At 44.9% G+C, this 24363-nt stretch overlaps 1 protein-coding gene across 1 annotated transcript in view; it reads left to right on the forward strand.

The window, feature by feature from the left end:
• TUT7 (terminal uridylyl transferase 7) overlaps positions 1 to 24363 on the forward strand; it is a 1558036-nt gene that overhangs the window by 310119 nt on the left and 1223554 nt on the right. Inside the window, exon 7 of the mRNA XM_086961199.1 lies at positions 10069 to 10138. Within this exon, the coding sequence (XP_086817325.1) occupies positions 10069 to 10138 (70 nt within the window). The remainder of the gene's footprint in view (positions 1 to 10068; positions 10139 to 24363) is intronic.

Below are 24363 nucleotides of genomic sequence, written 5' to 3' on the forward strand. Positions count from 1 at the left end.
ACGTGCATGGGTCATTTGTATAGCGCAAACCTTTTCAAGGCGGCAGAGGTATGTATGGTGCTATGTGTCCCTGTGACTCACACCTCCACACTGGGTGATGGCCGCCCCCAACCTTACCCCAGAGACATGTAAAAGTGATGAACGTATGATTTAATGCTCACTGTCTTATGTTTTATAAAACATGTGTAAAAAGGTACTTGTAAATATACACATTTTCGTATACTGCACACTTTCACCAAATCAATAATTAATTAAATGGATCAGTGAATATAAGAAGCCTTGATGCGCAACCGCGCCGGACAGGAGTGTCTCGCGTGTGTGCGTTATTATTAACATATTTGCTGCACACCCGACCCGAAGGGGTTGGGGCTGTACACACAGCCGTTCCTATACCGGGGCTGGCCTCAGTCCTCCGTATGAGCCTTGAGTGTACCCCGAAATGACGTACGTCCACTGGGTGTCAGGACTGCTCCCACTGGCATGTGGGTGGCATTGTGCTATCACACGGCACACACTTGCCAGCAACTTTGCCCCTGCTGCTGCCCTCGCAGCGCAGTCCTGTGTATATGGATGTGAGCATACCTCTTTGGGGGGCGAGGAGGGGTGTTCCCTGCCCTCGCCCGCTGCCACTCAGCCGCTAATGAGGCAGTTTTCTTTAGTGGGTACAGGGTACACCGTCTCCAAGTGCCCAGAGCTGTGTCCTGCCCTTGCATGCACTGCGGTCGCCATTGCCAAAGCCGAATGAAAAAAAATAGTGCTTACCGACTAATGAAGGAGACCGTGTAACGCCGCAAGTAAAAGATCCAGTCCTGATGGGTGGTCACAAAAGGAGACAGGGCGGTAACAAGGGGGGACTAAGAAGCCTCATATTGAATCGTAAGCCAGCATTTACCAAAGACCATGCCACCAGCCAATGAAAAATATGGGCGGAGAGTGGGCGAGGCTGCCACACCACTTCAAAATTATACCCTACTACAGCATGCCTCACAGAGCGAGCAGTTCATTCGCTGCAATGCTAGGCTCGACCTAAAAACTATTGTTCATTTTAGGTGTGTTACCCCGAAACCGGTCCCAGGATGCTTGTTACTGGTTCAGGGAAGACCTTGCTTGGGAGTTTGGGCTGGACTGTTCCCATGAGGAACAGGGTGAAGACTGATTTGCATGTGGCTTGGTCTGAACTGGGTTGGCGAAGTGAGCTAAAGAACGATGATGGATTCCACCCAGATCTGTGACTAGGAGTGAGTGTCTGAAAAGTTTCAGCGCTCATCTTTAAATCTCCTTGTGTTTGCTCCATTCCTACACCAGGCACAAACAATCAACAAATGTATGACATCTTACATAGCTCTCATGGTTGCACAACTATAGGCAAGACAACAATGATTCGCAAAATGTATCCCAATATCAGTAGCACAACATTCCATTTGAAACCGATTCCACAGTTGTCAAAAATGGAAGGAGAACATATTTAAAATCAGAAACAGAGGCTGAACTTTGCACGGATGAAGTTGTGATGTATGGACACTTTACGGGAAGCATATTGACCCGTTTTTCAAAATTGTTAATGTTGGAAAATGCAATGCTTTTGTGACTAATGCCGGGCTGTTGTCTAAATGAAAGTTCTGCACTGCCTCCGTCGCTACTAGTGACTGTAAGTCTTTGAAGACTGCTTGCACTGTAGCAGTCTTTTGTGGCTTCACCCATGAGAATTGAGAAAATGAACCACAACTTTGTGCTGATTGATGGGAGCAGATGCCAGATGTGATCGAGGTAGACGATATTAAAGAGGAGACTTGGGACTGTCAGAGTTGTAGGAATGGAACTTGCAGCAGTCAAAGTGTAATGTAAATATTGCAAATTATTTTAAAAAGTGAATACATAACCATATGAAGTAAAACATATATCATATTACATAAAACCTACACACCACATCTTTATGCAGTAATAAGCATGAATGCGATGAAAACATACAGAGAGGAAATGCATTTTTAATAAATGATCGAGCGCCTTGGGTACCAAACAGTGGTGGGCTTGTACATGATATAGTGAGTTCTTAGAATAACAGTGTGTGAATACCTGTCATCACTAGAGCCTCCCACTATGCCTTATGCCTTTTGTCTAAGGTCAGTCCTCACCCAATTGAGATCACCAGTCACAGCATCAGTTCGGGTCTTCAGCAAAGTCATACTTTTCCATATGAATCTCTGAGTATTCTCAATAGAGTGATATGACACAGTGGAACACTTTAACCCCTTCCATGCGGCCGCGATTCCCCTGGTGTGCTGTAAACAACACGAACAGGGGCGGGCCGTGACGAACCCTAGCCGTCATCAGCACACGAGCACCGTAGTGCATGACGGCTGGGGTTCGTCATCAGCATGGAAGGGGTTACTATATCTTTGTGTAAGGAAAGTGCGCCGAGCGCTGCCTTATATTTGGGCCAGGGTGAGTTCTCCCCTTATGGATCCACAGTCTCCTCTGTTCTTGCCTGTCCGTGAGTCTTGCAAATTACAGTTCTCTGTAGCTGGGAGTCTGGCATATGCAGCAAACCCTAAATTGCACTTCTGCCTTCTATGTCCTGCAAAAGAGAGACAGATGATGGACGGAATGCAGAGCAAATTAAACATTCTCCCCCAGTCAAGAGATCTTGGTTAAATCCATCCTTCTTTTGCTCAGCCTGCCACCTCAGCTTAGACCCAGCCATATGCAAATCAGTCTTGACCCAGTGCCTCATGGGAACAGTCCAGCCCGAGCTGCCAAGCCAGGGCCTCACTGGACCGGAAACAAGCATCCTGGGACCGGTTTCGGGGCATCACCCCTCATCTGCCAGGCTACCTTGAATCCAGTGTCCCAGTGAGCTGGGGACCCAAGCCTGGGCATACCTGGTGTGCTTAGGGCGAGGAAGAAAAAGACACACAGATGATGGACGTAATGCAGAGCAAATCAGACATTCACCTCCAGTCAAAAACGATGGATTTAGGCCCAGATCTCTGTACTAGGGTGAAAGTATGACATTGTTCGGCATACTATCCATCAGTTGTTCTTTTAGCACTTCTATTTCCTGCAGTCCTAATAATTCTCAGTTTATTTCAGTTGTGTGTCAGTTAGTCAGAAATCTTTATTCGGCTATTTTCCAAGCCACAAAAGAATACATCATAAAAGCATTTCTGATTAAATCACAATAAAGGTAATACAATATCAAATATCAGATCAAAATACCCTAGATAAAAAGAATAATTTGCAAATGTCCAAATCACATCTCTTTTCAGATAATTATCTCGAAGGCATATAGGCACAACAGTGTTTTAACTATAGATGGTAAGAGCAAAAAAGATCAACTACGTTCATATTACTTATTGGCAACAATTTCAAAATGTCAGAATTAGTCACTGTGGGAAACAATCCCACACTAAGCGGTCTTGAACCCTGTTCAAACATTATAGAAAAAAACATGGGAATCATTTCCCAACAATATTCTGTAACCGAACTGCGGAGGAGATATATTTATAAACCATTTAAGCAGATAAATTCATCTTTTAAAAGCAGAAGGTAGTGCAAAGCAGCCTGACATTTTCTTATATTTAGGAATTTTAAGAGAGGTGTTAAGGTGCGCCTTGGGTTCAGAATATACGTTCCGCGGGTATGAAACCAACAGATGGGAGGTTCCAAACTTGAACCTTATAAGATAGAACAATTTTACATGTCTAAAATAAAAAGAAAGCTAAGGCTCAGTACCTAAAGAACAAACTAGAAGTGAGTGATCAATAACCCATTTTTTTCCCATCTACCGAATATCTCTTTTCAAATAGGAGTGTGCGAAAAATTATTTCTTCAACTTGTCCCTTGATATTTTAGCAATATTTCCTGGGTTGTCGAAACAATCCGACCAGCCTAAATTGTTCAGCTAGGCTTTAACATAAGAAGTCCAACGGATTTTGTTCAACCCCTCTGATTTTAGGCAGTCTGTAATGACGGCGCTGTTCAAAGCGTTTTCTTCCTTTACCCAGATGTTATACCACAATAATAGAGGCACTAGTTGTATGTAGAAGGACAGCGGGATCACGCCAAGCTCGCTGTGACAAATAGTGACGGCAGTGCTTGTTGGGACAGTCCGAAAGCGCTTCAAAAACATGTTTTCAGCTCTCTGTAGGCAAAAGGTGTTGCAAAAGCCCCAGACTCCAGCTTCATACAGAGTAGCCGCACACGAACGTGACTTATAGATTTCTATAATTGCCCTTATCGGGCGGGAACCTAGTTTTTTTAGCAAATCTAAACATGCCCTCCAGATTTTGGTGAAGCCCCTAGTTCTTGCCTCTGTTAGATGAAACCAAGTGCTTTTTGAATCAAAAAGAATTCCTAAATAAGAAAAGGTAGATACATAAAGCAATTTCTCGCTACCTATAAAACATGTCTTTACAATTGTTGGTGATTTGCCCACCACCATGATCTAGGATTTGGCTACATTGGTCTTCAGGCCAAGGTCATTCATAAATGTATTAAAAGTAGTTAAAAGCCTTTACAACCCCCCCCCCCCCTTTTGGTTCTGGACATTAAAACACAATTGTCTGCATATAATGATGCCGGTAACAATCTTCGGCCTATCTGGGGAGCATCCACATTCCTGTTTATAATGTAGCTTTGTAAATCATTTATATACAGACCGAATAAAAAGGGTGCAAGTACGCAACCCTGGCGGACCCCGCAGCTCATGTTGATTTGAGCAGTAAGTTCACCACCTGCTCCATAGCGAACTCTCCCTGTGACATCCTGATGCATGTCTGCTATAAAATGCCCAATAGCTGGTTATATGCCCATTACCAGCATCTTCTCCCAAAGCTTCCCTCTCTGCACCCAGTCAAAGGCAGGCGCCAAGTCCGTAAACCCTAAATAAAGGTATCCCGGCTTGGTAAGGTGTATTTGCCTATGACCGAATGCATGTTGAGGCACTGTTCTACCATGCCCAGGCCTCTCCTGAAGCCATACTGGATATCCGAAAACTTCGTTTTCTGTTACCCAGGCCTCCCGCCTTTCTGAAATTACTTTGCCCATGATCTTACTGGTGCAGTCATTTTGAGATATTGGCTGGTAGCATTTGAAACTAATGTCACGGATCTCCAGGAGTCGGGGGGGGGGGGGTCCCTGAGCCACATAGCAGCTTAGAATGTTTGTTAGCAGCGGTAGCCACAGGGGTATGTTAGCTAAGAACAAGTCCCCAGGAATACCGTCCGGGCCAGAGGTCTTATTCTTCACAGTCTGGGTTAAGGCCCTATCCTCCTCATCTAATGTTGGAGGTGCCATAGTTATTGACCCATGTTTAATATTAGTGCTAAAAGTGGGGTCACTACCAATTTTATAGAGACCCAAAAAATGTTCAACCCAAGTCTCGGGCTTAATTGCTACATCAATTTTACCACTATTAGTACCATTAAAGTACTCCTGGTTAACAGTCTGCCCAAAAAAGTTTGGAGTCTCTGCTCTGGCAGTCTACATACAGTTGTTCCCAAGCTTCATGTCTAATTTCAAGCTTGTCTTTCTCCAACGCCTGCTTATATTCAAGGCGTGACTGTTTTACCGCAGAGTTTTGCTTTCAGTGTTTTAATTAATTTATTGTGGAGATAGGTGCAATCACCATTAAACCACCTTTTATCCCTCAGTGGCCCAGACCTGGTTTTCTTAATTAGTGCAGCGTTTATAGTCTCTATTATTGCATAGAAAGATGTTACCATGACTGTGCGATTTATGTTCTATTCCAAACAGTCTAGGACTTGGGTCAAACTTTGTTGATATTATTCGACGTAAAACCCGGTCAGGATTTATGGTAGACTACTTTCGCATTAAACCCTTGTTCTGGTCATATATTAATGGGCCTGATCTGGCAGATACAGTTTGATCATAGAGTTGGGTCACCAGCTCTAAAGATAAGGGGTAGTTATCACTGTAACAGATTTTATGAATGACAAAAACCAAGGTGTAGGGTTTAAAATACTCAGAAAGAGCAATAAAATCAATTAGAGTGCCTTGTCTTCTCCCAATGTATGTTACTAAGTCATTACCTGCTAAATTAATGAGATCCACAGTGAGGAAAAGAGAACATTTCGACAATATTGTATTGAAAATATTCCCTCAAGGGTTGTGGTTAAAGTGACAACTGCCGTCTATGACCCAGGCTACTAATTGGCAAGCGCCCTGTTTTGAAAGAGGACATAATTTGCTATTAAAATCGCCTCCCCAAAGCACTATAAAATCTGTATTTAACTCCTCTATGTGGGTTGACAAAGCATATTCCAGCTCTTGGGAAATACTTGTATTTGTAACATTGAAGTTATTGTGTTAAGAATTTACAAGTACCAGTGTCAAGTCTTGCCTGAGGGAAATATGAATAATCTGTAAATGCGATGAATCAATCTTAATCTTTCCTATTCTGCCATTCATTGACGTTGAAACAAGTGTCAATAATCCTCCTTTTGCATGACCGTCCCGAGAAAGTTGTATTTTTTTTTTTATTTCTGGAGGTTTTCAACACTTAAGTGTATTGTCCACTGCTCCTCTGTGATTCTTTCTACTAGCTTTATAATTATGCTTGCTTTACATTTTCGATTGAGTTTGTCAACAAAGCCAACATTCAGTCAAACGCTCAAGCCTGCCACTTCACCAGTCCTCTCAATTTTGCCAGCTCTAGTGGTTGAGGTGTGCTGGGGTTGGGACAAAGACTGGTACCATCACCTCTATCCATGTCTTCCATGCGCTATCTATGACTGTCGCTGCCCTGTTTTTCTGGCCATCTTCACACTACCCTGCTTCATAGTAAATATGACCTTGTCCTCCTATTATCTTAGCACACAAAGCTAAAGTTTCTCAAAGTTTGTGGCCCTAGGCTGCTTTACTTTCCTGCTGCTCGATATTCCATATCGCTTCCCAGAGGGACTCGGCAGCAATACTTTCTGTTGCCATCTGTGGAGTCTGTCAGCAGGGTTGCATGCACCCAGTTGTTGCTTGTAGACCGCAGGCTGCTTCCACAGTCTCTTCGTGCTGAAGTCAATTCCTCCGGGCCCTCACACAGCTTCTGGTCAACGGTCAGAACATCATCAGTTATTCGCATTGCAGATTATCAGGCTGGCAACCGCTAGCCTAGGTGTCTTGTCTGAACCCACATCCAGTTGTTGCCCTAATCTTCACAAGTCATCATCATTGCTGTCAGCTGAAGGCCGATCCTCATTGCACACAAGATGGCTGCTGATGATCAGTCCAAGAAGGAGTGGGATTTGGGTCGGAGTCCTCATTCTGACCACCAGCAGTTATGAAATATGCTCTTCCATGAGCTCCATCGTGCAGGGCTCTTTTCGAGTTGGAATATACACCAAATGGTGTAGCGTTTCAGCTGTTGAAGATGAAAAATTGCAGGACTTCTCACGGCAGAGAGAGAGTGAACAAAAATACACAACGCAGTGTTTACAGTTAGTTCTTGGGAATGAGGCACAAACTAACTTTGAGATAAACCAAAATTACTGAATGCTTATTTCGTACATATGTTTTTTTCTTTTTTCCTAGTTTTCTCTTTTTCTTTATATACAATGGGCATAATTGATGACATCACTGGTATATGACCTCACCATTGACATTTAAGAAACGCAAAATGTAGCCACTTGGAAGAATGAAAATACATAAATCTGTATACTCAAGAGTGGTGTTGGTGATCCATCCCCCAAAAACAGGAAAAAATGTTTTCTCTTGTTTGTATTCATACGAAAACCATTCACTAACAAAATAAGCTCTGGCAATGCCCAAAGGTTGCCAGACAACACTAGACCGGTTGGCTTTGCCAATGCTTGTTATATTTTGTTTCATAGCCCTGACATTACTTTTAACAGTAGATTTATCAATACATTTGTGAGGTTTCTTTAAACTTAAGTTAATGGCTGTACATATATGTGTACACTTCCTTTAGTGATATATTAAAAAGCAAGACGGGATAGGGTCCCCTAATGTAGTGGAAGTCAATGTAGTGGAAGTACAGCACAAATGGGAATGAAGGACTAGACTCGATTAGAGAATTAAACTTTCTTTGGGAAAACAGAATCCTTTTATAAAATTACATGTAATCAGAACCTCTTTGTGACGGTTGTTTGGTTGCTGAATGGCTCCAGGGAACCTTATGCAAAATATCGATTCTTTGTTCCAGTATATTCTGATTAATGTGATTCGATTTTACACTTTAGCAAAACTATTCGTCATCTTTCTATAATTGGGGGTTTCGAACAAGTTTAGAAAAGTGTAACCACAGCTAAGTCTTTCAGCGATGCCACAGCACACACCCTTGTCTTTAAGGCCCTCAGTCTGCACTTATGTTAAAGCATAGTGATCGAGCTATCCATTCATATCAAGACACTTTTTGTAGTCTAAAACAATAAGGGCTCAACTTTAGGTCGCTTCAGGTGATGTTGCCATTAAAAACATGCTGTGCTGGAAAATTCATTTCGTATGGGTCAGAGCATTTTCCTTATTTTTAGACATTCATAATCAAGACAATTGGATTTTGAACATTGTCATATTTGTCCAATGTTCCTGAGGTAACACTCAGCACCTTTCTGTATACAGCCTTGGGATGCTCACCCAACCATATCATCTGGGGAAGTTACTCAGCACTTTATCCCCGGTGCTGGGTTGACCCATGCTGCACCCCTCTAAACCTGCCTTTCTACATATCTTTGAAAACCATCATAACAAGCAATAGCTTAGGGCGTTCTCTGCCACTTCTGCATGTGGGCATAGTGCTTGAACAACGTGATATCGCGCAACAATGGAGGGCGACATACTGCTCACCCCACTCCACCGACCTTAGGTGGTTGTTGAGGGGAATACATACATTTAAGTTCATGGAGAAACCTATTCATGAGGCTTTAGGCTTTCTCGAGACATATAGCTAGATTTGGGATGGGTGGCAAGAACATTTTCAGCAGGGATAATTATTCTGTTTGATTTAAATCTGCTATTGAGCCTTCCTAAGACTGTCTGTCTCCTTTGCACATTTGTATGTAGTGTAGCCATGGACTAACTGAAATGTATCTTGATCTTTTTAGTAGGATGAAATTAATATTTCCTGAGGGCTGTTTTATTTTCCTCTTTGCTAAGTTTAATTCAAGATGAAAATAACGTTTTATTTATAAAGAAGCAACCTACTGTTATCTTCAGATTTTCAGTCATTATCAACTTTACATCAGAGTTTAATACGAGGTCGTCTCGCTATAAAATATATTTTATCTTGAGGGAAGACAAACTAGTTCTAGAAGGTCACAAGAAACAACATATTTTCTATTGCTGTTTCGTAGTGTAGAAAATAAAAGTAATGTCTTAAATTTATTTTGAATCTTTACATTTTTAACCACGATTTTTTTACATTATTGTTAATCTAATCCTAGCTGAGATACAACTGTGCTGTACGATGTGTTCATTAGCCCTACAACTGTATAAGTTGCCACTGATGTCTGGAAATCATTCACAAATTGACTTCTGAAAGGGGATTATGGTTTAAGGAAATCCTATTTTAATCTAATGTACTGAAGTACATTATATGGCGATAAAAATATACCGAATGGTCACTTGAGAGCTCTTTAACGCAAACACAATTGCACTTAGTTTGTGAGATCATATGAGAGTGGTAGGTTTTGTTCTGGCTAGACAGTGTCACTTCTGCGATAATAAGGGTGCTGGATTTAGATGCAGACAGTTTTTCTGAAGAGAAGGGTGCTAGTGCTGTGCCATTTCTTTGGTTAGTGCTGTAAACTGGGACAGACTGACCTTATGTGACACAGGAGAAGCACACTGTAGGTTTTTCAGGACAATACTGTGCTTGTAGATGATAAGTGTTTCTCAATTAAATAATTCTTTAGTTCTAAACATAAAGTGTAAAGTAACCAATACAAATATTACTGTCTAGAAACAATCAATGTATATTCAATACATTATTTTTCACTAGCTCATCCGCCTTTAATTTTGATTCACTCGTTTTATGCAAATTACTCTCCACATCTGTTGATAGATTGTAATATCTTCGTTTCTTTTTCTTTTTTCCAGAATGTTTTATTGGCGTAGACACGGATTTCCATGCCCGGGTGCCTGTAATAGTGTGCAGGGAAAAGCAAAGGTCTGATTAGACTCCTCAGTATGCTTTTACTCACTGTCCTGAATGATGTCCTAATGATGTTTTTCAAATAGTGATACACACCACTCATGCAGTTTCAAAGTATTGCAAATACAAGATGTCTGTCATGCGCCATTTAATAGCATTCAATTTACTGACCTAGGAGAGTTTGATAGCTCAGTCCTAATTACCAGGATTCGAATTTTTGAGCTGCAGAACACAGCTGATGTCAGCGGTTGGTGTTATATTCACTGAGTCACTTAACCAGCATATTCAAAAGCAAGAAGCTATAAGATGGCTTTAAAAAGGCTTGCTGTGTAATATATTGTTAGATTTTAACTTGAAAAGTATTTGATCAAGTAACCATTGCATTCTCTTGCTTTTTAGTCAATTGATATGATGTCCATAACTCTGTTTTCATTTTTTTGGAGCAGCACACATTGTGGTGTTTTGAAAACAGAGGATTATTGTGCAATCCCCAGTTGAATCAAAGTACATATATTGTAGATCAAACTCCGCTTCTACCCATAATATTTTTTTCTTTCAAATGTCTTCCAAACTTGGTTGCGCACACAAATTACCTTCATCTGTGGGTTTTTATTAAAGCATGTTACCAGCTTCTCTCCAAATGAATTGTGGTTATGCTCATTCTAAGGCACCCAGCACCTAGCATATGGGGTAACACCATTATGGTGTGTCTAGCATTCCAAAAGTGGTGAATTTCAAGGATTTTTAGCTATCTGATAAAGACTTCTAGCAATAGATTCCTTACCTTAGTTGTCCCCATTTATCAGATAGGATCTGGAAATGTTTTGGGAGCAGTACCCTTGCGAGCCAGTAGGTGGCACAATTCGGCTATGCCTGGCATTGTCGGTGTTGTCCCTGCCGGAAGTGACATGTGCGGTGCCTATTTAGGCACCACCCCAGGGCGCTGATGTCCGCTCTTTTCTTTCTGCCCCAGTCAGCGCAGATCTGGGATGAGCTACCCCTTAGTCTGTTTTGACAACCTTTTCTCAATGTTTCGTCAAGGCTTTTTTCCTCCTGATGTGGTAAGAATGTCATCGAAGAAGCCCTGCAGCGCCGGTCACCGCTTGATGTTAGTGACAAGCGCTCACCGTGTTTGGCTTTGGTGCTTCAAGTCCAACCATGACCAGAAGGCCTTCTCCAATTGCCATGCCATGCACCTGAAGACCTTAGAGAGCAATAGATCCAGATCCTGGTCGCTGGCACACTAGCTCATGTCCGATCTTCCCTCATCCCAGGGGGCTGGATGGTAGCGTTGGACTTTCAGGATGCATACTTTAATACCTGGGGTTTGTCGTGGCCCATGCACAATTTCAGTTTGGCATGCTTCCAATTGGCCTCACCAGCACACCTCGGTTGTTCACCAAGGTGATGGCAGTAGTAGCAACTCATCTGCAGAGTACAGGGGTGCTAGTTTTCCCCTACCTCAGCGACTGGCTGTTGAAGGCGGGCTCGGCCCAGGCTTTCGTCTCCCACCTTCAGACTACGGCAGACCTCCTGAATTGGCTGGGATTCAATGTCAATGTACTGAAGTCACACCTGACTCCCTCTCAGAGCTCCCTTTCATCGGAGCCAGTCTTGACACGGTGCAGTTTCAGGCTTATTCTCCTGAATGGCGAGTCCAGCATATTCAGGCTATGATAACAATGTTTCAGCCTCTAGCCTGTATTTCAGTTAGACTGATGTCCTGCTGGTGACACTGGCCCACTGGCATTTGCAGGCTCTGCAGTGGGACCTGAAGTTCCATTGGGCACAGCATGCAAATCAGTCTTGACCCTACGCCCAATGGGAACAGTCCAGCCCGAACTGCCAGGCATGGTCCTCCCTGGACTGGAAACTAGCATCCTAGGGCAGGTTTCGGGCTTTCAGCCCTCATTAGCCAGGATAGCTAGACTCCATTGGCATGGAGAGCATGGGACCCACGTCTGGGCATACCCGTTCCACTCGGGGTGACAAATGCAAAAAGAACAATTGATGGACAGAATGCAGAACAATGTCATGCATTCACCCCAGTACAGAGATCTGGGCCTAAATCAATCGTTTTTTGCTCACCATGCCATTCCAGTTTGGACCCAGCCATATGCAAATCGGTCTTGACCCTGCGCCCAATGGGAACAGTCCAGCCCAAACTGCCAGGCAAGTTCCTCCCTGGACTGGAAACAAGCATCCTAGGACCTAGCTGTGTCTGAACTGGGTTGGCAAAGTGACCTAAAGAATGTTGATGGATTCAACCCATATCTGTGACTGGGGGTGTATTTTTGAAAAGTTTCACACTCCATCCATCATCTCCTTCTGTTTGCTTTGTTCACCCTAATTTGGCAGGGTATGCCCAGACGTGGGTCCCTTTCTAACTTTACCACTGGATTCAAGCTAGTCTGGCTGATGAGGGTTGTTAGCTCTAAACTGGTCCCAGGATGCTTGTTTCCGGTCCAGGGAAGACATGGCTTGACAGTTCAGTCTGGACTGTTCCCATGAGGCACAGGGTCAGGACTGATTTGCATATAGCTGTGTCTGAACTGGGGTGGCAAAGTGAGCTAAAGAATGATGATGGATTCAACCCAGCGCTGTGACTGGGGGTGTGTTTTTGAAAAGTTTCAGCACTCCGTCCATTATCTCCTTCTGTTTGCTTTGTTCGCCCTAAGTTGGCAGGGTATGCCCAGACGTGGGTCCCTTGCTCACTTTGCCACTGGATTCATGCTAGCCTGACTGATGACAGCAGTTAGCTCGAAACCGGTCCCAGGATGCTTGTTTCCGGTCCAGGGAAGACATGGCTTGGCAGTTCAGTCTGGACTGTTCCCATGAGGCACAGGGTCCGGACTGATTTGCATATAGCTGTGCCTGAACTGGGGTGGCAAAGTAAGCTAAAGAATGATGATGGATTCAACCTAGATCTGTGACTGGGGGTGAGTGTTTGAAAAGTTTTAGCACTCCGTCCATCATCTCCTTCTGTTTGCTTTCTTCACTCCTAAGATGTGGCAGCCATCTGGGAGAGGTGGAGGTCAGAGAACTCTGGTCTCTGACCGAATCCGAGCTCCACATCTACCTGTTGGAACAATGAGCGATCCGATTGGCATTGGAAGCCTTTCTCCCCTCCATCAAGGAGATGCTAGTGCAAGTTTTCATCAAAATCACCACTGCCATGTGGTACTGCAACAAACAGGGTGGGGTGGGGTTGTGTACCCTTTGTCAAGGTCTCAGCTGTTCTGTTCACCACACTGAAAAGGGGCAGTGTCCGCAGTTCTGCTCGCTGAAGTTTCCAAGGAGACTCTTGCTCAGAGATGCTTTTTTCTCAAGTGGAGCTAAGGCCTCCAGTACACCTTTTTGCCTATACCACTTCTGCCCAGATCTCTCAAGAAAATCGGGAAAGACTGGGCCAAAGTCATGCTTGTGGCTCCGGACTGGGCAATGAGAGTCTGGTATCCCTAGCTGTTGAGCGTGTCCATCAGTCCTCCGATCAGTCTGCCCCTTTCGGGAGGATCATCTGTTTCAGAAGCAGACAAGGGTTCTTCACCTGAACCTGTCCACGCTCCGCCTTCATGTGTGGAGATTGAGCGGCAATAGTTGACCGCCTTCGGCTTTCCTACTGAAGTCTGTGTTATCTGGGCAGCCAGGCGTCCCTCCACCAAGATGGCATACGTCTGCTGCCTGGGAAAATGTGGGACATGGTGTACAGAAATACAGATCGGTCCCCTTTCTGCCCCGATTTCCCAGGTTCACCTTTTCATTCGCTCTCTTGCCTAAGAGGGCTCTGCTTTGGGCACTCTCAAAGGGTATCTCTCTGCTATCTCCGCTTTTCTGCGGTGACCTGACCAACCATCCCCTATTGTAAATAGGTTTCTGAAAGGTTTACATTTGTTTCCATTTTCTCCTTTCATTATGCCCCAGTTGGACCTCAGTCTCGTCCTCACTTATCTTATATGCACTCTCTTCTAACCCATGTACAGTTGTCCACTCAGGCTCCTTACCATCAAAATGTCTTTCTTGTGGCTAGAACATCTGCACGGAGGGTCAGGGAGCTTCAGGTGCTGTCTTCCAAGCCTCTTTACCTGTTCCTCTACCCAGACAAACTGGTCCTTCGTACAAGAGCTTCCTTTTTATCAAAATTGGTCACTCCCTTTCATGTATGCCAATCCATCTCTCTGCCTACTTTTTATGCTCAGCCTCTTCTTTCCAAGAAAGAGGAGGAACTACACCGTCTGGGGTAAAAAAGAGCATTGTTTTTCTACCTTGACCCTATACGAGCTATCCGGGTGGAAGACCAACTTTTTGTGGGGTATGTCCGAATGAAGAATGGATGGGCCGTACAGAAGAGGTTGGTATGATGTTTATTTTATAAAAATCATGGTGACTCAGTTGAGTTTTTTTCGATTAGGGGTGGCACCTGTTGGGTGTCTTTAGAAAGCCCTCACCCACCAACCTAGTTGGTGGCATGCTTCATCATCGGGCCCACCCAGTGACACCTAGCGTGTCCCGGGTGTGCTACGACGCCTGGTTACAGCGGAGCAGGTATGTCACTGTGTGTGCGGTGAAGGGTAGTGAGATAGTGAGTTTAAAACGGTTTGGCGGGGGTCCCAGTCCTGGAGAACTTTATTAGTTGGGCCTCCGTCAGCGGTTAAAAATAAGGCTGTTGGACATTGGGGGCGGGTTACGACCTCCCACGTCCTTTAAGGTGTCAACATGTTTCAGCCAGTGCCTTATCAATATGCTGGCTTTCTTCAGGACTAAAATGTGAGTGTGAAATAAGAATTAAAAAACTAGTGGGTGTGTAGTGTGGACTATGTGTCTACACGCCCTAAAGTGTATCTAACTGTGAGAGGGGGGGATTCCCTTCTCAAGATCACGCTAGTTTTAAGCAGTGTCCTCTTCAAGGTTTGTTGAGATGGCAAGGGGTTGACCAGGATTTCTGGTCAGCGCCGGCTTTGGACCTGTTGTGCCTCCTTCGGGAAACCGGTTTCCCGAAGGAGGCACAACAGGCACAACAGGTCCAAAGCCACAGTTAGATACACTTTAGGGCGTGTAGACACATAGTCCACACTACACACCCACTAGTTTTTTATTTCTTATTTCACACTCACATTTTAGTCCTGAAGAAAGCCAGCATATTGATAAGGCACTGGCTGAAACATGTTGACACCTTAAAGGATGTGGGAGGTCGTAACCCGCCCCCAACGTCCAACAGCCTTATTTTTAACCGCTGACGGAGGCCCAACTAATAAAGTTCTCCAGGACTGGGACCCCCGCCAAGCCGTTTTAAACTCACTATCTCACTACCCTTCACCGCACACACAGTGACATACCTGCTCCGCTGTAACCAGGCGTCGTAGCACACCCGGGACACGCTAGGTGTCACTGGGTGGGCCCGATGATGAAGCATGCCACCAACTAGGTTGGTGGGTGAGGGCTTTCTAAAGACACCCAACAGGTGCCACCCCTAATCGACAAAACTCAACTGAGTCACCATGATTTTTATAAAATAAACATCATACCAACCCCTTCCATAGCTAGTCTCTTTTTGATAACTTGACATGTAAACTGGGGATCTGGACTAGCTTTCTGGTCCTCTCTCTCCCTCTTGATACACGCACGTACAGAAGAGGACCATCACACGATGGATTGTGGTTTGTATCAAAATCTGCTATGCACTGGCGAAGTATGAAGCACCCCCCTGAGAGGGTTGCGTACTCATTCCACCCGAGCTAAAGCTGCAACCACTGTGTTAGCACTTGGGGTTCCGGTACTGCGCATCTGCCAGGCAGCAAGGTGGGCTTCCTTGCGCACATTTACCAAACACTACTGCCTGGACAGTCCGATCCGTAGAGATGGGCATTTTTCCTCTTCGGTCATGCAGGGCTTCCTCATGTGAAGTTGGTCCTCCGACCCATTTCTGGGGAGGTATTCCTTGGGTATCTAGTCTTAGGGAAGGCATTTGCAGCGAGCAGTCTCTATCAGACGAACAAGTTTCTTAACTTTGGTAATGCCTTATCTGGTAGAGACTTTATTTAGATGCAGATTTCTTTCCACTCTGCAAACTGATTTTTAGAGACAGGGCTTTCCCCTTTCAGGTCCCAAATTTTCCACTCCAGTGGTCACTGTGCTTTGTCGCTCCACGCTTCTGTCATGGAAAGACGGGAAAAGTAACTGACAGCGCACTGGTGTGGCTCCTATATAGGCACCGCATACGTCACTTCCGGCGCTGCCGGTGCCATGCAGAGTCTAACAACGCCACCTACTGGGGTACATGGCCACTTCTCGCGAAAAAAAATCCATCTCCAGTCTGACCTTTGGGGATAATACTAAGGTAAGGAATCTAAGGATAGATAGTCTCTAACAGATAAGGCATTACTAAAGCTAAGTAACTTGTTCTTTAGTTTAGAAACATAAAGTCACTTAAACTATATTTTTTCAGTGGATTTGTTTTTTTTAGGTTTTTCTACTACTTGAACACACATTTTAACTCGCTATATCTCTTTCTCTATCCATCTGTATATACATATACATACATGGTCAGTGACATCACTGATGACATCATCCACATACCCACTCACATACCCATGCAACCTCTCATGCTCCCACTCGCTCACCCACACAACCACTCACATACACATTCACTGACCCATACAAGTACTCACACAACCACTCACTCATTCATAGAGCCACTCACACCCACTTACCCACCCACACATCTACTCATACAACCAGCCACTCACCAATACAGCCACTCACATAGCCTCACACTCACTCATACAGCTGCTACACACCCACTTATTTACCTATTCAGCCTCACACACTAACTCACCCATGCAGCCTCTCAACACAGCCAGTCACTCAACCATCCAAGCACTTTCACATCCATTCACATATCCATACACACACACACACATCCGCTCACCCGTACAGCCATTCACACAGACAGTTACTCTCTAATACGGCCACTCACACACCAACTCACTTAACCCAACACCCACTCACCCATACAGCCACTTACACACCCAGTCACTCACTCATACAGCCATTCAGACGCCCACTCACTCATACAGTCACTCACTCATACAGTCACTCCCCCAGTCACTCCCCCATACAGCCACTGACATACCCACTCACACACCCATACAGCCACTCAGGCACCCACGCACACATAGATTCACACAGCCACTCACATAATATATGTTAAAAGTAGTATCACTCATAAGTAGCACGCCTAACATAATTAAACTTTTGTATATATGCACTCATAAACTCTTAGAAAACACACTCACTGGATGAGGTCATCAGTGATGTCATTAGTGATGTCATTTGAGATGTCATCAGTGAGGTCACTGACCATTTCATGAGTGATGTAAAATGTGAGGTCATACGCAGTGCATTACGGGGGCGTACGTTATAGTTAGCTCCGGTAATTATAACAATTGAATTTCTGTGGTTTTGTACGAATGAAATCTGAGCCTAAGTATAACATCTGTAACCTTTTTTTTTTTTATTAGTGAATTGCTAAGGTTTTTTTAAATTCTATTTCCTAACATTAACATCCATGTAACCTTTGATTTTTCACTGAATTGCTATCTAAATACTCTATAAAAACATGTGTGCCTTTGAATGTGTCTGTGACAGCGTGTATGAATGTTAGAGTGGGCTCTTTGACTGGGTGCATGAGCATGTCAGTGGGTCTCTGAGTGGGTGTAAGAGTGCCAGAGTGGGGCTGTTAGTGGTTGCACGAGTGTCTGAATGATTCTGTGAGTGAGAATGTATAAGCCTCTGAGTTGGTGAGTGAGTGCACAAATGTCTGAATCACTCCGAATGGCTGCATGAGCCACTCACTGGGACAGTGAGTGAGTGCACTAGTGTCTGAATGGGTCTGTGAGTGGGTGCCTGAGTGGGTGAGTGAGCCTCTAAATGGGTCTGTAATTGGGTGTGTCAATCTCTGAGTGGGTGCATGGGTGCCTGAGTGGTCTTGTGCGTTGGTGCGTGTGTCGGTACATGAGTGCCTGAGTGGTTTTGTGAGTGGGTGGTTGAGTCTCACAGTGGGTCTGTAATTGGGTGGGTAAGTGTGCAAGTGAGACTGACGGTGGGTTTATAAACATATTTTTTAATTTTACAGTGATATTTGCAACATCGTTGTGACTTGTGTTCACGAATTTGTCACAACGTTACACAGGGGCCGCGCTGATGGTCGCAACTAATTCACAAATATCATGAGTGGGGGGAAAACAAAACTTGTATTCGACATATGTTACTCATAAGAGGTTCCTCAAACACCCCTATATTCCTCTTATTAGTTCAGGGCACATACAACCTGACCTCTTATGCTTCATGTTGCCATTGGAAATCAGCCAGAGAGACTGTTGTGATTAGGTAAAATGGCGGCTGCAACTCTGTGCTCAGGTTGCGGTCAGCCAATGATGACGTTCCTCTTGGTACTTGCATTCGTGATTAATCGTGAAAATGTTACGAATTAGCCCTGAGCGCTGATAAACCGGATTTCTTTAAATTTCTTAAAAGCTACTGAACGGATTTACACCCGATAACGGAAAGTGTGCTCTGTAAATCAAAATCTACCTTCCTGCAAAATTTGGTGAAATTCCATTCAGCGGTTTGGGCTATAGTCATGTTCAAAGTTCTTATGGGAATTAACAATGGTAGAAAACGGGCGTCCTTCCATCCGAACAGCGCTTGGCTACTATAGTGGTCATCTACAAGGATGGCAAGCCTCGTGACCGATGCACCTCTTATCGCCCCATCTCGTTGCTCAACGCCGAGCCTAAAATTCTCGCCAAAGTCCTGGCTAATCGTCTATTGTCTGTGATCTGCGACTTGATCAATCCGGATCAGTCCGGTTTCATTCCCCATCGAAACACAGCCCTTAATCTCCGTAGACTCCATAGCGTTCTCGCGAGAGCTGCGGCTCTCACTGAGCCTGCAGTAGTGGCCTCCCTGGATGCTACAATGGCCTTCGATACTATTGAATGGCCATATTTGTGGGCGGCCCTTTCCAAGTTTGGTTTTGGTCCTAGCTTCATTGCATGGGTGAGACTCCTATATGAACAACCGCTAGCCCAAGTCGTGGTGAACGGCAGAGGCTCTGATTCATTTCCATTGGGACGTGGCACCCGCCAGGGTTGCCCGCTCTCCCCACTCCTCTTCGCATTGGCATTGGAACTCCTTGCAGCGTGGCTTCGCTGGGAGCCTTCGATTTAAAGGGATCCGGTGGACACCAGACCTGGAGGATCGCTTCTCGCTCTACGCTGACGATATCCTTCTCTATTTCACCTCACCTCAGAAGTCTGTAAACGTGCTCTTCGATGTTCTCACCTCGTTTGGTAAGAACTCCGGGCTTGTTATTAACTGGACCAAGTCGTGTGTCTATGTTATAGCGGGGGTGTTGCCTCCGCTACCTCGTAGGTTCCCGATCCAGGTGGCTGAGGATGGCTTTAAATATTTGGGAATTTTCATTTCCATGGCCTCCTCAGTGCGATACGATCGCAATCTTTATGCTCCTCTTCGTCGCCTTAAGCAAGATGTACGAAGGTGGCGTGATTTGCCCTTGTCTCCATTGGGACGAGCGGCACTTTTTAGGTTTTGCCTAGCGGAAGCTGCGCTCTGCGCAGCTTTTCCGCGCAGGCGAAATCCTGTTGAGAACTGTAGTGTGGCTTTTGTTCGGCCCTCGTCCTTGATTGGCTGGCTCCGTAAACGGAGCCTTGCCATTGGACGAGGGGCCTGTCCGTCAATGCCGGACCAGACACGGGGGCGTTCCCGACATTCTTTGGCTTTTGCCGACGTCACGGGACGCCGGGAACGCCCCCGTGTCTGGTCCGGCATTGCCGGCACTACTGCGTCTCTTTTCCCCCGTTTCCCGCCCCGTGACTGGCCGGCCGGCCAATCCTAGCGCGGCCGGCCGGAAGTGCCCGCCCCCGCAACAAGAAGGAAGACGGCAAGCAGTATGGCGGCGCCCGCGGGGCTCCCGTGGCCTGGAGGGAACCGCCGCCGTCGACGTTGCCGGTCTCCCAAGCCGAAGAGGGAGACCGGAGAAGTGCCGTCGCAAGGTGCAGGTGAGTCTCGGCGGTTTAGGGCATGCATGCTCCCTGCTCCCACTTTCTGCTCTGCTCGTTCGGATTTCATCTTCCCCCACACAGCGCTGCCGCCCACGGGTGCCCACAGTCCCTGTCTCATGCTGCTCCAGAGCCTGCCAATGCACAGTCTCCCCTCCGCCATGCACACGCTGCAGAAGGATACCACCTGGCCAAGTTCTTTGTTGGCGGCCTCCCCTACCACACTACCGAAGCCTCACTCAGGAAGTACTTCGAGGTGTTCGGGGACATCGAGGAGGCCGTAGTCATTACCGACTGTCAGATTGGCAAGTCCCAGGGTTATGGCTTTGTAAGTGTTGCCCGGATATAGCGCTCTTTGCTTTGGTGCACTGACAAGTGGTTTTATTTAGGCACTGCTGTTGGTGTACTAGTGCAGGGACTTTGTCCTGGACTTTATGTTTATGTTCTTATGTGAGGCGGCCTGGATATATAGCTCTCTTTGCACAAAAGTGGTCATATGTATATTGCAGATGGTAAGGTGGCCTGTGGCGGTCCATAGAGCGTTTTTGGGTTATTTCCTTACCCTTGGTCTGGATCAAGCGCTCCCTGACTGTAGCCTCACTCTCTTACATGTATGGATGTTGCAGATTTTCTTTTGGGTTTTTCTAAAGCGCCAAAACACCCAGGCCCCTAGAGTGCTCTGAGTTGGGAATACCAAAGCATGGGAGATTGCCGTGGATACAGAGTGGTGCACGAGCACTCCAAGGCAAGGCGCTGTATTTTCTTTACAAACACTTGAGGCTAATGCTGCGGCAACGCTCACATGGTGGAGTCCAGCTGTTGTGAGGCTGTAATAAGGGATGCTGTATGCCCCCCGTGGTGAACCCAGGTTATATGTTGGAGCATTCAGCTAGTGAAAGGGAAGTCATGTGCAATATGTGCTGGTTCTACGGAGTCTGTATTTAGGGGCTTTAACTCCCCACCCGCGTCTTTTCTCCTAGTGGTCTGTGAGATGCGAACTCTTGTCTCTGTATTCGCATCCCCAATTCCCGTGGGGTAGGTACCCTTGAGGAATTTTAATACCATTGATTTTTTTGGGAGGGGAGCCCTCCCACCCCCCCCCCTAACAAGTATCCCAAACATTCACGCCTCGTATGCTCCAGTTTCCCCCAAATGCCTAATTGTCTTTACCTCTCTGAGATGAGGCACCTGCCTGGCCTCCTTTGCTTTGCAGCTGCCTCGTTGTCAACTTCCTGTATAGTGTGGATCATCATTCATCAACACCCATCGCCATACCCTTGCCCGGGGTTGTGACTGTAAATGTATAGTAGATGGATAAAGTGATAGGTGTGGGTGAAATACTAATCCGCAAAGCTCCTGGTCCGCGCCTGACCTGCGCCTGCCCGCTCGAGGCGCTGTTTTCTTTGTGCCGCTTAGGCCCTTCCCGTTCTCACCTTCTGTTGTCATTTTAGTTTATTTGATGAGGAGCTAAGCATAGAAATGGTAAGCTGGAGCAGGGCTGAACTGAATCATTTCATTGACAAGTGGCGCTATATAACCAGCATTGGCATAGCCAATAGGTCTCGCCTTTGGGACCTTATAAGTATTTAATTATGCTGCATAATATCCTTGGTGCAACACCAACTGTTGCATGGCTAAATACTTATAATGTCCCAAAGGTGAGACCTATTGGCTATACCAATGCTTGTTTTTGTATTGCAAGCCTATGTATGCCGCTCTCAGGCAGTGGCATCTTTCCTTTTTTTTGCTCTTTTACTCTTTTAGTTATTGTTGTTGTGTATGCTTGTTGACTTATATATTTTTTGTGGCTGGGTAAGTGGGTGAATGCAAGAATGAATACGTGGATGGATGAATACATAGATGGTTGACAGTGCACTTGTGATGACTTATTGGGTGCTTAACTTCACCTGTGAATGAAGAGACACTTATTCATAAGTTAGACTATTTTGTGGGGCCAGGTCTTGTTTGCAGAAGTCTTCTCCACTATTTGTGGGTTAAAAGTTCATGAAGTTGCCATGCCTTGCAAACATTAAAACATGAAATTTAGCAAAGATGCATTGGAAATCATTCTTTTTTGCCTGCCCTCACTATATATTAAGGTGAACTGTTCTACACTCTCTATTGCTATATGTTTTGACTATTATTACCTTGTTGTATAGCTCTGCAGTGGGGCTCCTCGTCTAGTCATCAGATTTAACCATCTTCTACATTTTCCTGTGATTGTATTTAATATATTGTGATTTGTGGTTTGAGTTAATCAAAAGAATATGGAGTAGTTTTCTCAATCAATTTGACGCTCTCTCGCAGCACCTGCAATGTAATGATCAAGGTAGGGCCTACCCTTGGGGACTAGGTCAGAAATCTGGTAAGCAAACATATCTAAATCAGGGTGCCGTCACATTATGTGCCAAAGCACGGTCTGATTTAATTATCAATAAAAGCACACAGTCATTGAACAATATGCTAAATTTTGTGCCTACTTATAGCCAAAACGTACTCTCTATTAGATGTTTGTCTATCATAGATAGTGACCGTGTGCTTGGAGAAAAAGCTGTCTGTTACTAGTTAGTCAGTATGCAGTCAGTGACAAAACGGAAATGCAAAACAAAAAACACACTGCAGTCTGCCACCAACCATGTGATAACAAATATTATTGTCAGCGTGGTAGTATTTACAGTGGTGTATACAATATTTCATATGTTTTATGAAGAATGTGGGGATCAGTTGATGGGGATTTCAAGAGTGGTTCATTGGGATAGAAAAATATGCTAGTCACCATAAGTAGGGCACCCCATAGTCCTTGATCTTTGTTAGGTACTCAAAACAACATTGCGAAAAATGATTGCTTCCATTGCCTGGCCACCCATAGGGCAGTAAGATCAACCTATCAACCGCGAGCCTGTGTGGTCTGTGCATTGATCCTGAAGTATTTCAGAAACTTGATCTAATGGTAAAACGAGCTGGATGTGTTGCATGCACAAAAAACCGAGGCAAACAACCCACCTCCAAATATCTGTTTAAGGTAAAGTGGTGGACACCGAGAACAATAAGTAACTTAGCCACCTTCATATGAAGGGACAGAGGTAACAATTCCATTAGGGCAGTCATTACAAGGGCCTTACAATCCCATTTGATGAGTCCAGTAACTGCAGTTACCTGGCCCGTTTGGATTACAAGTCCCACAGAAACACCATGGATGGGGTGTGTTTGATAGCAGGTACACAGTCTTTGTAAAATTCTAATTGAAAATCTGGAATAATATGCTGAAATCAATGCAAACTCAGATTTCTGCTTCTTGTTCCCCATTGTCGTGTGATTTGAGGTAATACTGTTTTACTCCCTTAACTAACCCTTCGGCTTCCTGACAATTACATGTCTACTCAGGAGTGAGGAGGATCCATGCAGATTGCCTACCCACTTGTAAGGGGGCGCTTTTAAGTTGGCTAATAGTGATGTGTAGGAAGAAGAAGCACTTGCTTTAGTGCTGTTCTGAAGCAACTACCCAAGTCGAAATTTGGACACTGGAGAAGAGACTTATGCTCTACAATAACTGTGTGGAAATTCTCCAACAATTAGTCCCTCACATAATAATAATAATAATAATAATACATTTATAAAGCGCCTGGCTGCACAGAACTGTGTGTCCCCGCGCTAACTGCTAATACAATACAGAGATCCGGAGGAGCTGTAGAAAAAGAGTCTCGGGGGAGGTTTACATGTTGGGGAACAAGTAAGTTTACAGTTTTGCACAAAATATCAGTTCAGATGGCTCCATCTGCAAGTGGAGCGGGAGCGCATTCCAGTATTTAGAAGCTAAATACCTAAAGGATCTTCCTCCCATTTTGGCCCTGATGATTCGGGGAAGTTTGAATAGCATCATGCCAGATGATCTTAGGTTCCGGGTTGGACGGTGTATAGTAAGGAGATTTTTTAAGTATTCAGGACCTTTGTCCTGAGCGATGCAATGGGCATAGCAAAGGGTCTTAAACTTAATCCTCTCCTTAACCGGAGACTTTTTATTAATCCATTGATCACCTTCATAAAATGTATCTGGCAAATCTGTGATTCAGAGGAAACGGCTGAAGTTGATGCTCTGTCTGGAGATTGAAGTTATTCAAGTAACTGTATTTAAGTTGCCCTACTTTGCCAGTAAGAACATAC

This window comes from Lissotriton vulgaris, chromosome 3_1 (assembly GCF_964263255.1).
Source record: "Lissotriton vulgaris chromosome 3_1, aLisVul1.2, whole genome shotgun sequence".
In the NCBI taxonomy this organism is placed as follows: Eukaryota; Metazoa; Chordata; class Amphibia; order Caudata; family Salamandridae; genus Lissotriton; species Lissotriton vulgaris.